The sequence below is a fragment of the Hyposmocoma kahamanoa genome, unplaced genomic scaffold, assembly GCF_003589595.1.
Source record: "Hyposmocoma kahamanoa isolate Upper Pololo Valley unplaced genomic scaffold, ASM358959v1 144, whole genome shotgun sequence".
NCBI classification, from domain to species: Eukaryota; Metazoa; Arthropoda; class Insecta; order Lepidoptera; family Cosmopterigidae; genus Hyposmocoma; species Hyposmocoma kahamanoa.
The window spans coordinates 714,935-730,453 of NW_020653513.1; the positions used below are offsets into that span (position 1 = coordinate 714,935).

General features: G+C 36.7%; 1 protein-coding gene across 1 annotated transcript in view; it reads left to right on the plus strand.

The window, feature by feature from the left end:
* LOC113240498 overlaps positions 1-15,519 on the plus strand; it is a 220,763-nt gene that overhangs the window by 199,326 nt on the left and 5,918 nt on the right. The window contains exon 6 of the mRNA XM_026477822.1: positions 6,816-6,875. Coding sequence (XP_026333607.1) covers positions 6,816-6,875 — 60 coding nt within the window. The remainder of the gene's footprint in view (positions 1-6,815; positions 6,876-15,519) is intronic.

The following is a 15,519-nucleotide window of genomic DNA, read 5'->3' on the forward strand; positions in this document are numbered from 1 at the left end:
CGTAGCGAGAGGTACTTCTAAGAATATAAACTGGGATTAACTTCAATAATTTGGTTTATTTCACATCATTTTACATATTTTCACTTTTAGTCTAGGATGTAATATGTAATATGTCAAGATCTTCTGTTTTCTTATTTCAATTCTTTAAAGCATTCTAATTATAAATCTATTCACTCAGCCACTGATTCTACTCATAGAGTAGAGCCTAGACTACAGTACCGTGGCATAAACTAAAGGAGACCTATATGATAATGATGATGTGTGTATTAAAAACGATTAAATTAAATTATGATGTATATATTATGAAGATAAATAGGCGATGAAGAGGTCTCATCACACCTTGAACGTCTACAACTGTGTAGAGACGTTTCATCACTTAGCGCCTTTTATCGGATGTACCATGGCAAATGCTCTGAAGAGCTGTTCAACCTTATCCCGCCCTCCCCTTTCCTCGAGTTTCCTCGATTGCTCGCTTGCTAGCCTCCGTCGTCACCGTTTTACATCGCCGTATTACATCGCGAACTCTGTCGCACAGTTGAGAAATGGAACTACCTTCCAGGGCACGTATTCCCTTCATCTTACGATGTGGGGTCCTTCAAACGAGGCGTGAAGAGGCATCTTGTAGGCATGCGGGGTGGAGGTGGCTAGAGCAGTGATTGTATCAACACTGCACTATGTTCTCTCACGTTTGGATTCCATTTTCCTTTTTACATCAGATGGAATGGAGTCATCTGTCATCTATAAAAAAAATATTGTAAGCTAATAATTAGGACCTTGTATGAACTCTTCCTTCTATTAATGTTAATTCCCAATATCTCGCGCGTTCCCATTATCTCGCAATGTTTTATTTATCGTTGGACGACTGTCGCGTCTAGCCTGTACCCATATCACGACTATCTGTCGTGACTATGTCGTGGAAGTTTATTTTATAGTTGAAAGATTATATCTTGATAGCTGTGCCCACTAGATCGTGACGACAATTTATTGGTTCACGGCAGCCGCTTTGTCGTTTGCACGGCAAAATCGTTCGAAGCTGCGATTATCTGTCGTCACATTTTTATCATGACGTTTTATTCATCGTCTGACGACTTTCGATCTGGCTCATCCTATTATCACGACAGTCTGTCGTCGTAAGGTAAAAAAATCGTGAACGACAGTTAATCGTATTGTACTATATGTGAATAACTACATTTAAATATATAAGCTATAACAGTTTAAATTGCACAATTACCTATCTGTCGTCACGACATAATGCGAACGCAACGAAATATTTTTTTCAATCTTTATCTTTCTTTTTCATATCAGAATTTCATTCAATTGCGCCTTTTTTATTTTAACTTTTATAATTTGCTTACTATAAATGCAGAACTTTTCTAAAGAATGTGGGGATATCTGGGAGTGTATTAATGCTTTTATGCATGGGTGTCCTCGTAATTAAAAAACTTCAGCCATTTTTCCGATTCCCAAACATCTTTCCCCTGTGGTTCGCTATTGTGTTTAATAAGCTTATCCTTACTTGCACCATTCTTAACACCTCCTCGTTGGTTTTTCTTTTCATCCAACCAATTTCATCCCTCCTTATCCAGGTATCACATCTCAATTGCTTCCAATCGCTCCGCATCTTGTCTCATATCCAAGTATCATTTTCATAAATGTATTGTCACGCTACATTCAAGATTGTTAATTTTTTTCCCCTCAAAATAACCTTACCTCAACTAGCAGTAAGCGACATACTAAATTATTAATCATGAGAAATACACTTTCAAAACCTTAATTACTTTTAAGTAGAGTAAAATTGATAGTTGTTCAATATTTAGAAACAATATCGTGGTAAAGATATTAAAGATAAACAACAAATGTACACGAAAATTAGTATTGATTAACGATTTCATATCCTTGAAAGTTTTTGTATTCGAATTTTGGATTCGGCTTTAGTTTACAAGTAATTTAGCACCAACTAATGATAGCTCTGATTATAATTTCAAACTTTATGAAGTAATATCCAAATTGATTGGGAACCTCATTTGCAGCGGACAATTTGGAATACACTGCTGGCAATTGTGTTCCCGAAATTACAATTGAATGCTATTCATCGCGTTTTGACCTCGATCTCACATGATGGAAATCAACGATGAGGTCGAGGACGGAGCGTGCATAGTTACATAATTACTTCTTATGTTAAATAAATACTCGAAAAATGATTATACTAAATACTTGCGCCTTCAAATCAAATGAAATAAAAATCTTTATTTCAGACAAGATATCCATAAATTGTTAGTAACAAAATCCTTACCATCTATGTTAATAAGTGTTATCTAGAATGTACAATGTACCCTTATCCACCTATACAATATGGGCCCATCGTTCCTCTCGGCCACTGTTCGAAGAATGCCATTGGCGCTGCCCCGCACCCTGCGCATCAGGGATGCCACCCGCTTCCGCAAAATGGAGCTAAAACCGTCCACACGCGCCTCGTCAAACATTCCTGAAGCGCTACAGTAGCGCGGCAACCCCAACAGCATTCTGAGTGCGTCATTATACTGGACGCACAGGGCGCGATACGCTTTCTGTGTATACTTGACCCACAAGCTGCACGTGTAAAATGATTGGCAAAATGCTTTAAAAAGCGTGAGCTTCACGTTTGTAGTACAGCGTGCAAAGCTGCGGGTCAACATATTGCACCTATTGCGCCTTCGATTCAATCAATCACTTTAGGTAGGTTTCCCATCACTAAACAGCGCTTGTGACGTCATCGGAGGTGCAAAAAATGTGACATGCTTGGTTCTCTTGGAGTATATCGATATCTAGCAGCCACGTGATGCTACAGATTCCCTTCACAAGTATAATGTCATGTCTAGAAAGTGGGATAGGCATATCTGTCAAGACTGAATTGTCACAATACAGCTGATTTATCATGATGATGTTATTATTTTATTAATCGACTTCAAATGCACGAGGGTACATGTTTGTTAACCGATTTCGATGATTCTTTTTTGTTGGTAAAGGGGTACCTTAGTAGTGGTTCCATGTAGCAGTAGAGCGCCTTGTGAAAGAATTCGTCCAGGGTAGTACTGCCACCTTATCTATTTCTGCCGCCAAGCAGTAATATCAGCATTACTGTGTTCCGGTTTTCAAGGGTAAAGGTGCTGGTGACTGGCACATGGGACTTGTCAACTTATGTCACAGGGTGACGGGCGCAGTGGTAGTGCCACTCAGATTTTTGCAATTTAAAACTCTGAGTGGCACTGTAACTGTACCATCACGCGTACGACTTGTTTGTCACTTTTGACTATATTGACTATACAATTGACTATGTATTGACTATGTATTGAAATAAATTTAGAACTTTAACTGTTTTGTGCATGTCTACTGACATTACTTGTAATTTAATCAATTTAATTCAATCACTATAAGTATAATTTTGCATGCCAAATGTGGTAAAATATGAGCTCTATTTCTCTACTGTGTTCCATCTTTTGTTTACCATATTTTAAGCAAATAAATTTTCATTTTCATTTTCATTTTCACATGATGTTATAAAAATAAATTTAAATAAATTCAAACGTAATTAAATTCTATCTCTGAAGATGGTAAATTAGGGAATGAATTCGGCTTATTGTATTTCACGCACTTTCCGTTGACTGATTTCAATAAAACTTGGTAAATAGATGTAATTCCACAAACTTTTGAGGTCTGTTGTATTTATAAAAAAAACTATAATTACTAATATTGCAAGAATGGTTTGTTTCTTGCAGCATTCTAAGAGATAGCGGACGTTCCAGGATCCTATAAGCGTGGTGCTCGTATGTATACCAACTAAGTATGAAACACGTTTGCCAATAAATAGACTCCTGCAAAAAACCGTTCCAGCAAAGAGCAGGATGCCGACGTGTGAACGGGTCATTTTTCCTTATTTTGACTAAGCTTCGTGGTGATGTGAAAATAAAGAAGTTTTATTGGTTTCTGAAACATAATTTACCCTGTGCACAGACCACATTGATAAATGGACAGCTCAGCAACAGCAAACAAACAGCTCTCGAGTTAAGCCATTGCTGATCAGTCCATGCCTTTCCATAAAAGAAGCTATGCGACGTCTCATGATGATACAGGACTTGATGAGGACAGGATGAGCTTGTATAAACATGCCAGAAGCGCTACAATGTCGCTCCAGGCTCCATATATAAATAAAATACTGGCACCCCATTTTCGTCAATTCACTGCTTATTGTTCACGGTAGCCAAGCTTAACAATCGTTCAACGAGCAGGAAATGGTTATCGATTATTGATTAATAATCGATTACCATTGACTCAACATGTCCAGAGTATTAATATAATCTCATCGAGTATATAACCAGAAATAGAGACGAAATAAGAGCCGTCCATCCTTGGCAACTCATTAGCTAAATGCGCCTTATATCACTTTTAAATATCAACTCTCGTTTGCGCTGAAATCACAAATTAGAAAACTGAAATAATACAGCACCAACAACTGCCATATGCGTACGTCTCCTTATATTCCAAAAATATTCTGCATTTATTGTAATAAAGATAATATCTAACAATGAGGGCTGTTCCATTCGGTGGTGTGGGAAAAACAGCAAAACATGTAATTACAAAACAATCGGAATCGCTTTTCATCAATAATTAAATATTAAATATGTAATTTTGCAATTTTCGTTCATTATAACAAAGATCAAGTTAAACTGGTCGAAGTGAAATAATTGACGACACCCGTCAATTGTTTCGAATTCCGGCTGGCCAATCGGAGCGCAGTTGTCACAGTGATTTGGCAGAATAGTTTTCAAACAAATTAAATAACATTTCGTCTCTATTTCTGGTTATATACTCGATGCATAATCTCGAACGGTCAGTAATTGCCAACTCGTGATATCAAGTCATTTTAATAATTACTTTAAAAAAAATCCGACCTCAATAGGTTGTGAAATTACGTCTATTCAGGAAATGAAACTATTTTTTCGGATCTAAATAAATATTTGTTTTTTTTCAAACAAACCACATCCATTCCCTTCTGTAGGGCTGGCACGACAGGACGCGACTAGCGTGAGAGCGACATGAACCGCGAAATACTGCTATTCTCGCATAGAGTTCTCTCGCTTTGTGTCGCTCTCGCGCAAGTCGCGCTTGTTTGTTTTAGCCCTACTGGTGTATATATCGGATTCTTAGGTTGTCGCGATTGTTACACGTAGAAAAAGAAACTTTTTTTTGTATGTATGTTACGCGATAACTCCGGTATTTGTGAACCGATTTTCATGATTCTTTTTTTGTTGGAAAGGGGGTACTTCCATAGCGGTCCCATTTCATTTTGAAGAAAAGCATCCACCTCGAAAGGTGGCTGTTCATGCATGAAGATTCATATTTATAAATAGCGCCTAACTTTAATTTACGAGCAATTACTTTAATGGTTGATTTTGCTATTTCTCCAATTCAAGGCGTTTCTCTCTCAATATACTTTGAGTAGTCAGAACCGATTTTTATTCTCTCCAGTGTCAAGTCTGTATAGTGGCGAACTAGGGGATATTTCAATAAAACTTCGCCAATAGACGTAATTCCACTTACTTTTGAGGTCGGTTTTTTTAGTACTCTGTACTGAGATTATTCGTATCTAAATTGCGTATATTTGTTTTTCCCGACAAATCATATCCAGCCCGTACTGGTGGTATATATCATTCTTAGATTTGCCAAATTTTCATGAACGGTTAATGGAAAGTATTCCTTTTCCGTTAAACGATTTCAATCATGAATTATTCAATGACATTAAGTAAAATAACATCTGCGTGTTTACGCTTTAACGAATTAATATATGCACTCAGTACACTGTCCAAAGTTGTTCGCTCTACAAAGATAACCAATTTGTACATAATTATAAGTCCTCACTAAGGGAACTGTAAGAGAATGATAGTATAGTTTTTTATGATATCAAGTGATGGAATCAACAAATCGTGATAAGCGACACGACTGTCCATAACAGTTGCAGTGCCACTCAATGTTATCACAAAAATCTGAGGGGCACTGCCTCTGCGCCCGTCATCCTAAGACATAAGTCGACAAGTCCCATGCACCTGTAATTTCACCAGCACCCGTGTCCTTCAAAACCGAAACGCAATAACGCTCACATGACTGCTTGGCGGCAGAAATAGGTAAGGTCGCAGTACTTCCCTGGACGAACTCTTTTACAAGGAGCATCTACCGCTGCTTAGGGTCGCATTCCAGAACTCTACTCAATGCTCAAGTCAGGACTTGAGTGTGATTTAAAGCACTGAAAATCATACTCAAGTCCTTGCCATTAGAGTCGTATTTCCAGTGCTTGAAATCATACTCAAGTCTGCTCAAATCCTGACTTGAGCATTGAGTACTGTTCTGGAATACGACCCTATGTCTGCAAAAGTGACGCGCACGTGCCGCGGCTGTGGCGCTTTTATGAGTGACTAACTTGAGAAGTTATTTACTTGTACCTTTCAAGTAAATACAATAAATGAATGTAAGCTGTATAAAATACTAGTACTCCTTTTAAATAATCCTCAACAATGATGATGAAACAATGTGGTAACGTGTGATGTTTAATAAACCGAAATGATGTATAATGATGTATTTATTCGTGGAACAAGTTGTGTAATATCTGAAATACAATGTACATTATGTTTTAAGACTCAAATGTGTACAATATAACACACAGCTTTGTTTATAGTATTCTATTTATGCCATATGTTGACGTCTCTTCGAAATTAATATCTACTTTGAAAGCTCCTGCTTTCCGAGAGCGAATGTACTTATTGTATTATTTTCTTTTGTTCCAGCAATTCGACTCAATGTGTAAGGCGGAGATCTCCTTCCTAATACCAAGAGTGTTTTTAAATGTAAGTAGGAATTTATTTCAAGCTTTTTCCTTTTAAATCCTGTCACATACACATTTATACTCGGGAGCAATATTATTACTAGTAACTAACAGATTTTCTTTGAGAACTATTAAAATGGTCTATAACAGAGTTTTTTATTAGCCCTCCGACATATTAGTGACTCGGTTTAATTGCTCTCGAGTGTACCTATTACCGGGGCTTGGTACCTATATAGAAAAACACATTAACCATACTGGAGTTTTCCATTTCGATACATGAATAGCGGTACCAATGAAAAGCCGATATATTTACCGGTATTTAATACGACTCTCAATTTATTTGCTACGTTCGGTAGCGGCCGTAAAAAAAAATTGAACATAAAAATGAATAAAGAAAGATTTTATTTTAGTATTAAATAGTTTTATTATAGCAATCAGCTACCCCTTACAATACTAGTTATAAATATAAAAACATATAGACGCGACTGGCATTTGATTATATTATTTTCGATAATTAATTGAGATTTGACCTCACTATTGTAATCTGTCAAATCTGCTATCGTAATTGCATACCAATACACAGTTGCTACAAAAACCCATGTCATACCGGATTATTGATACTGATACCATAACGTCAGTGAAACCATGGACCAATAATTCACTAGACTATTTATACACAGTACAAGACGGGGTATTTAGTACTTATTATTACACTAGAGGTCGCGGTGGGTACTTAATAGCTATTTTTACATTGTACACAACTAATTTGTTTTACATTTACGAGTTACAATTTATCAAAGCCACTCTAATTTCTTGGGATTACAAATAAATCTAGTTGACACGCTAAGAACTAGATGGCGCTTATTGCACAGAGTTTTATGGATGGATACTTCCGGCTAAACTTTTGAATTGTTCTGGATTAGCGCCTTTTACTCACACTAGCAAGCGTACTCTATAAATTAGTTTGCAACACACATTTTTAAAGTTCAAAAAATAATTTTAGGAAAAAATGACGATTTTTAATTTTCATATTAAGGCGAGGTATTTCAACGCAAGCCTACATTTTTGAAGGTGAGGTGTGGGTGGTCGCGTCTCGCATCCCACAATCCGGGCGCTCTAAATGGAATAGCTGAATCTTCATAACATAATCATGTAATCATTTAATTCATAGCTAAATTACAGGACATTGGCAAACTCTCATATAAATTTTTGTTGACATAATTTTTATGCGTCTGTTTATGAAAAATATATAAAAAAGAGTAGAAATTCCTGAACGAATTTTGTTTTGGGATTACTATTCTGAGAAGACAGGAATTGAAGATATACCAGTTTAAAGTTTTGGAGGTTATGTGTTACGTAATTGAATAAAATATATTTGGTGTATTATTACATCAAAATAAACAACAGAAGCCTTAAACTGAGTTTATAAAAGCTGAGTGGTGCCGTGGGTTTGTGACGTGGTGAAAGTTCAGAGGAAATTATGTTGTATACTGGTATGGTATGTTGTAAAAGGCCAGAAGTTAAGCCATAACAAAAAAACTGAGTTATACTAAAAATTTTCTAGGATGACCCCTGTGACACATTATTTGACGTTTTCGCAGGGATGAGGTGAAGTCGATAGATTTTTGAAGCAAAGGTTCTTATACTTATACAGCCTTGTAGTTTTTAAAATAATGAACTCCCATGAATTGTGTAAAAATAATATTTATCTACACATCATAAAGTTTCTATAATGTGTTAAAACCGCAAATTACGATCAGCATAAAGGGAAACTGTTTTGTTAGAACAAATTTCTTATCTGTGAAAATGTTATTATTGCTTCAAAATAACATTGAATTCGATGTTATTATTACGTTCAAATTACGAACATCTCTGAAAAACAAAACAATTTGATGGGACCTCAATTCTAATATCAGTTGAGATGAAGTTTTATTCGAAATGAAATGTCAATAGCAAACAATTTTGACAATTTCACACGTCACTTGATATCGAACGATGTGATAGTTGGCGCCGATTCTAGTTTGTCTATTAATTAAAAATAAAAACTACGGTTGTGTGACATGCGTGAGAAAAGTTTTTATTTGCCGCCATTTCGCCAGCCGCAACATGCGGTTCCTGGACACATCACAGAGGCCTTATAATATGTGTGTAGATAAAGCAGTGTATGTAACTGTACATAATTAAGCATTAAAACATTCATGAGATACACCCTCACTCATATTTTAAAGCCTTTAATTATGTAACAGTCACATAAACTACTATTATTTTATTTCTGATATCCGATCCGTTATTTCTATATAGTAGGTGCCGGTGAAGAAATAAAATAAATAATGGAGTCTCCAGCCTCACGAAAACTTTGAATAGATGTATAAAGTGTTTTGTATCGCACTAAAGGCATAAAACATTAACTAAATTAAAATGCCTTTTCAATTGATATTTTAATAAATTTTCTCAAACTGACTCATAATGTAAATTAAAAACATTAAAATCATATCACTAAATATGTAATTGGTGAAATTCGTGTACGCATTATATATTTATTCATTCAATTATCGAACACTTTTTATCGATACCTATACCTCATCTCTAGCAAATTCAGTCTAACGAAGTAACCTTCTTACGTTGTCGTGAAAATAAATAAATTTTTGAATAAAAAATCGTTTCTCTGCTCATTTCTCACTAATTTTGTGTTACTTTTACTTTAATTTTATGTATTTTTAAACAAATATTATTCACTTAAAAGCGAGACTTATAAAAATAGTTTATACAATACGTAAATTAGTGGACGTCGTTACAAGGTTATATCATGTACAATTTTGTGAAGTGTCACAGGGATCATCCTAGAAACTTTTGTAGTATATTTAAAAACATACCATAGACTATTGAACTGGTAACTCGGACAAAAATTTTTCTTTTTGTGAAACGTGCCATCTGTCCCTGATTTTAGAGAACTTTTTGTCAGTTTTATTATTTTCTCGCTTGGCATTTTGGAGAAGAAATTATCAAATTTATTCTTTGCAATGAAGCAGTTAATCTTTTATTAGCTTATTACAAATCGGTCGAATCAGTACATTTGATATTACACGACCTAAATTTGGACCAAATCCGTACGTAGGTACTGAAATTTCTTTTTTGGTTGCTAGATGTTGCTCAACGTTAAGAAATTGATAGTTGTAGATATCAGTCCGGTTGCATACTAATTAGTCACTACAGTTTCTTTTAAATATGGTTTAATTTCCACTAGGCTGCTATTATAATTTGTAAAACCTAATGAATTTATTTTATTCAAACTTGTAATTAAGACATTTGAACACGCTAACGAATTGTTTTAACTATGATTTTTGCAATTGTTTTTAGTTCTTCAAAATGTCATTTTTTAAGCAACTACTCATTCGCTGTGCTGACTTCCCTAAGAAGAACGAGCAAGAGTGACGATTGTTCTGTTTAAATAAACTTAAATGTAATGGAATTTAAATCAAATTTGTGTGGCATCTGGTAGAACGATGTCGTATTTGCATACATAATTATCACGTACATTTTAGTGACAGTAGAATTGTTACCTTACCTTACTTATTTCTGCTCTGAGTGGCATTGCAACTTTTTTTATAATGTCAAGTGACGGGACGAACAAGTCGCCTGATGGTAAGCTACACGCCTGTCCATAACAATTGCAGTGTCACCAGAGCTTCAAATCGCAAAGATCTGAGGGGCACTGCCACTGCGCCCGTCACCCTGAGACATAACTTGGCATGTCCCGTGTCCCTGTAATTTCGCCAGCACCCTTACCCTCCAAAACCGGAACACAGAAATGCTGACATTACTGCTTGGCGGCAGAAATAGGAAAGATGGCAGTACTAGCCTGGACGAACTCTATCACAAGGAGCTCTACTGCAACTGTTATGGACAGGCGTGTAGCTTACCATCATTCGCACGAAAAAATTGGCTGTAGATGAATTGGCACGTGAGAAATCATAGATGGATTGTAAAAAGTGAATGTCGATGATATTTGTAGAAAATCGACGGGTATTCATTCCTTTGTTTGTGTAGGATCGTAATAAATTTAGAAACCATTTATCGAGGTACCCGGCGTAATAACGGCAATACTACAAGAACAATATCTTATATTACTAAGTAAGTAACTCAATTAGGAGTTCTCGAGACGCAAGACTTCAAATTCAATTTTGCCCGTAAAAAAATTCCGTACCTCAATTGACGAACGGAATTATGTGAAAACAAGAGGCGCTGTGTTACTCGTGTCACAAAGATATTATAGTCAAATAAATTATACACTTTTAGGAAGTCTTCAAATTAGACGCTTTATAACGCGCTGCAGCAGTTTTTAGTTCACTAATTATGACTGCAAAATCGGCACGCGCGTGTCACGACAGTGGCGCTGCAACTGCGCTTGTAAATATTATTAGGTATAGTACGAAGGAGATGATTAAAACTTTATTACTAATACATTATGATAGATTTTTCTTAGTGTGCCATGTATGTCGTTTGCCGACGAAGCTCTTTCTGTTAATTACTTAATTGTGTTACTATATTGCACTTGTTGCATGAGTGATCTGTTGATGAGGCTATTTTTTGTAACAGTTTAATGTATTTCTTTCAATAGCTTTTGGTTTACTGTTATATAATTACAATATTCAAATTTGAAGGCGCCTTTAAACTTTTCGTTTGAAATATTTTTCAAACCGGGAACAAACGCGATTAAACAATTTAACTGGCTTCGTGGTCGTGTGATTATCATACTAAACTGCCACTCAGAGGTCTCGGTATACAGGATAGGATACAGGGTTGCCCGGGACAATGAGTATGTGCGCCTTATTATTATACTACTTTTATAAGGGCATTTACTTACCACTGTCAGTGCAACCTGGCCATGTTAGGGCTCCGTCACTCGCTCAATGATACGCGATAAGTGCCTACCGGTGAGTGTACCGACGTCGGCACAAGCGCTCATACAAGTTGTTCATTTATGAGCGTTCGGCCCCGCATGACTGCACACGGCGAGTAACGTATTTTCACCTCTCAGAGCATGCGCTTAGGTTCCTTTTTCCTCGTAGTGAGCGCCTGGTGTCGTTGGTCAAATTTATTAGGCTATTATATCGTAGGTATTTTCGATTGAGAGTGATGTATTGCTTTACTGTACTGCATTAAATTGTTGAATCGCATTTATTCCCGTTCTGAAACCTAAATAAATTATCATCTGTCAATTATTATATTTCAAGAAGTTAGTGTTTTAATTGATCACAGTCCTTGTACAGGTCGTGATTGATCTGACGATCAATCACAGCGAGTTTGTCAGTACAAAATCCCGCCGGTTTAAATCGCAGTAAAACTAAACTTCGCAATTTTGTTGTTGAGTTACGGTTTTTAATTTCCCATCAATGCGGTTCGCTTATGGATGAGTCGTTGTTTTTGCGTTAGGTATATTCAAAGTTCCTTTATTGTTTACCGCAGAGTTGAAGATGAATCTTTGATATAGTTTTTTATAATAACAGGTGACGGGATGAACAAGTCGTACGCCTGGTGGTAAGCGACCCGCCTGTTCGCAAAGATCTGAGGGGCACTGCCACTGCGCTGGTTACTCGGATCGAAGACATAACGTGACAAGTCTCATGTATCTGTACTTTCACCCTTACCCTTTAAAACCGGAACGCAGTACTGCTACTGTATCCGTGGTCCAACGGTTACCACCCTGGATTGCCACGCAGAGGTCCCGGGTTCGATTCCCGGGCCGGGACACATATTTGTACGGCTTGGATTTATTTTTCTTTTTGGGTGTAATTTGTGGTTGTCTATGTGTGTATTACTGCTTGATAAAGGCTGAAATTTCTATTACTGCCTTCTATGCCTTCTCTCAGGGTGACAGGGTGACAGGGTCCTTCAGTTCTTTGCGATTTAAAGCTCTGAGTGGACAGGCGTGCCGCTTAACACCATAGAAAAAGAAACAGGTAAGGTGGCAGTACTACCCTGGAAAAACTCTTTCACAAGGACCTCTACTGCTACTAAACCAGTGATCTGAGATAATTGAGGTCAAAAGTCGTTCGCTATGTTAAGTTTATGATAAAAAAAATATTTCATTGTAAATTGTTGTGCGAACTGTGAAAAAAGAAGTATAATAAACATAATTGCGCGCGGAAATGTGTAGAGAGAATTGTCATTCCCCTAAATTTAATTGGTTACTTTCGACATTAATAAATACCAATAACATAGGAGGAGGACAAAGTGGTCTTCCACATTGTTACACACCATACTGCATTTATTTTATTTCGGGGCGTAAGCGTGGTAAAATTCAGCCAACAGACTGAAAAAGAAATGTTTATTTCCAGATTTCAGAGTTTTTTAAATTGACTAGATATTCAAATTTATACTAAAAGTAAATAAAAATGAAAATCACTATCAAAACCAAAATCACAGTAAACCCTAAACATAATTATAAAAATCAAGTAAAATAAAAATTAAATAAAACGAAATGAAACTGTTTTTCCGGATTTAAATCGCGTATATTTGTTTTTTCAAACAAACCGACGTTTTGGTCCCTTTACAGGTCCTATGGTCGCGGTTGAGTCACCTGTGAGTGTGACCATGGGACCTGTAAAGGGCCCGAAACGTCGGTTTGTTTGAAAAAACAAATATACACGATTTAAATCCGGAAAAACAGTTTCATTTCCTATGCGCAACAATCGTGAAAACCTAAGAACTCGATAAATAAAACGAGTTATCAAAATTAATGGTATCCTATAGGCAACCGAATCTAATGCCACAATATGGTACAGTCATATTGGTCGGTAACAACGCTATATATAGGATGATGTGTTCGCGGTATCGAGGCAACTTTTTTCCTGGCATGAAAATCATCAGCTTCCGCAACCATACCCTGACGCACTGCAGTATCTTTGAAGCTCACTCCTAAACGCATTATTGTGTTCCACGCGCAGGGCATTGATTGTCTTTTGAGTGGGCAGAGGTTGTCAAGCTTTGAAATTTGCCTTGCCCTGTTTTTTTTACTACAGAAAGTCTTCAAATCGGCTTTGAAATGGAATTAAAGTCTACATTATTTTAGCTGGTGGCTCTTCTAATGAATACAAACGAACGGAAGTTAGGCCTATGTAATAAAAATATCTTTCGTGTAATTACACGACACGACACGAGTGATAATTATCACTTCCTTATTTTATACAGGATATACCGAACCTAATGTGATTTTGCGAATTTCTAAACAACATCTATTGCAATTTGGTTAGTTTATTAGTTAAAAGAATATTAATGTTAATGAATGATATATCAAAGAGGACAATAGCACATGGTTATTTGTACAATATGAATAACTTCGTAGAACTGTAGTAATGTCGTCGTACACAACAACTTTTGTTCCATCATTTTTGATAATTCAGATTTTACTTTCTAACAAAAATAAAAATAATTAGTGATAACTCTGTGCGGTAACAAAAAACAACGCAAAACGCAGGATATGTAGCTTTATTGTTAATTGTGTAACTCGAGCTGTGATTCTCGCCCATGATCGAGAATTCCTGCACGTTCGCGAGAAGTGGCGTGAAGGCAGGCGCAGTGTGACGTCAAACGTCGATGAAATATTAAAACCTCAAGACACGATCGCTGGAATACTTAAGTATTCCAGCGCGCGCTTTCTCGTGCGTTTCTCGCGTTGCGCAGCTTCTGCCGCAATGTAAATTGAGCGTACGGGTGGCATGGCAGCGCGGGCGGCTGCAGTCGTAGGGGCTAGTTTTACTTCAGAGCCGCCGACGCCGGCCGCGTCAATGAGTATGGTACAGGCCACAAGCCTGTATGTATGTATCTTAGTTTTTGCATCTTGGACTTGCCTGAGAGCCCTGTTGGTGTCCTTGTAAAGGTTTATCATTTCTTGATGTATTAGGAACTGTTTATTGTAGCTTCATAGGTATGTGTACCGACAATTTTCCCGTACAATTTTATGGTTCTTCGTTATAATACACACTTACGAAATTTTGACATTTAAGCAATATAAATTTACTAGAGGAATGGACGTCCTTTCGCTTCGAGAGTTTTGTAAGGAGTGATGATTTTATTATAAAATATAAGTGCACATTTGACCTCCATCTCACCTGATGGAAAGTGACGATGAGGTCGACGATGGAGCATGCTCACCTAAGTAATGTCTATTCAGTCTCGCCTTGAAAATGCCCAAGTTATAACGTTCAGGGAACAAGTCTGCAGGCAGAGAATTCCACTCCAAAGCCGTTCGTCATATAAACGTGGAATCGTAACGCTTCGTGCGAATCTTTGGAATATCCACAACATAGGGGTGGCACCCAAGCCTACGCCTAGTCCCCCGGTGATGGAAAGGGGAAGGCGGAATTATAATACAATACAATATGCTTTATTTCTCTCAATAAGGTTAGTTACAGTGTATGAATACATTAAAAATACAATGATTAATTACTAAAAATAAAATAACAAATAACAAGTGCCTTAGTGAGAACTGGAGTCTATACTAGGTTGGAAACCTGTGTTACAGATAACCATGCTCACTCCCTCTTAGTTCAATAGAAAACGTGACATAAACTTAATATAAAAATACAAATAAAGCATAGGCTATCTAGTGTAAAAATGTGTGTGTGTGTGTGTGTGTGTGTGTGTGTGTGTGTGTGTGTGTGTGT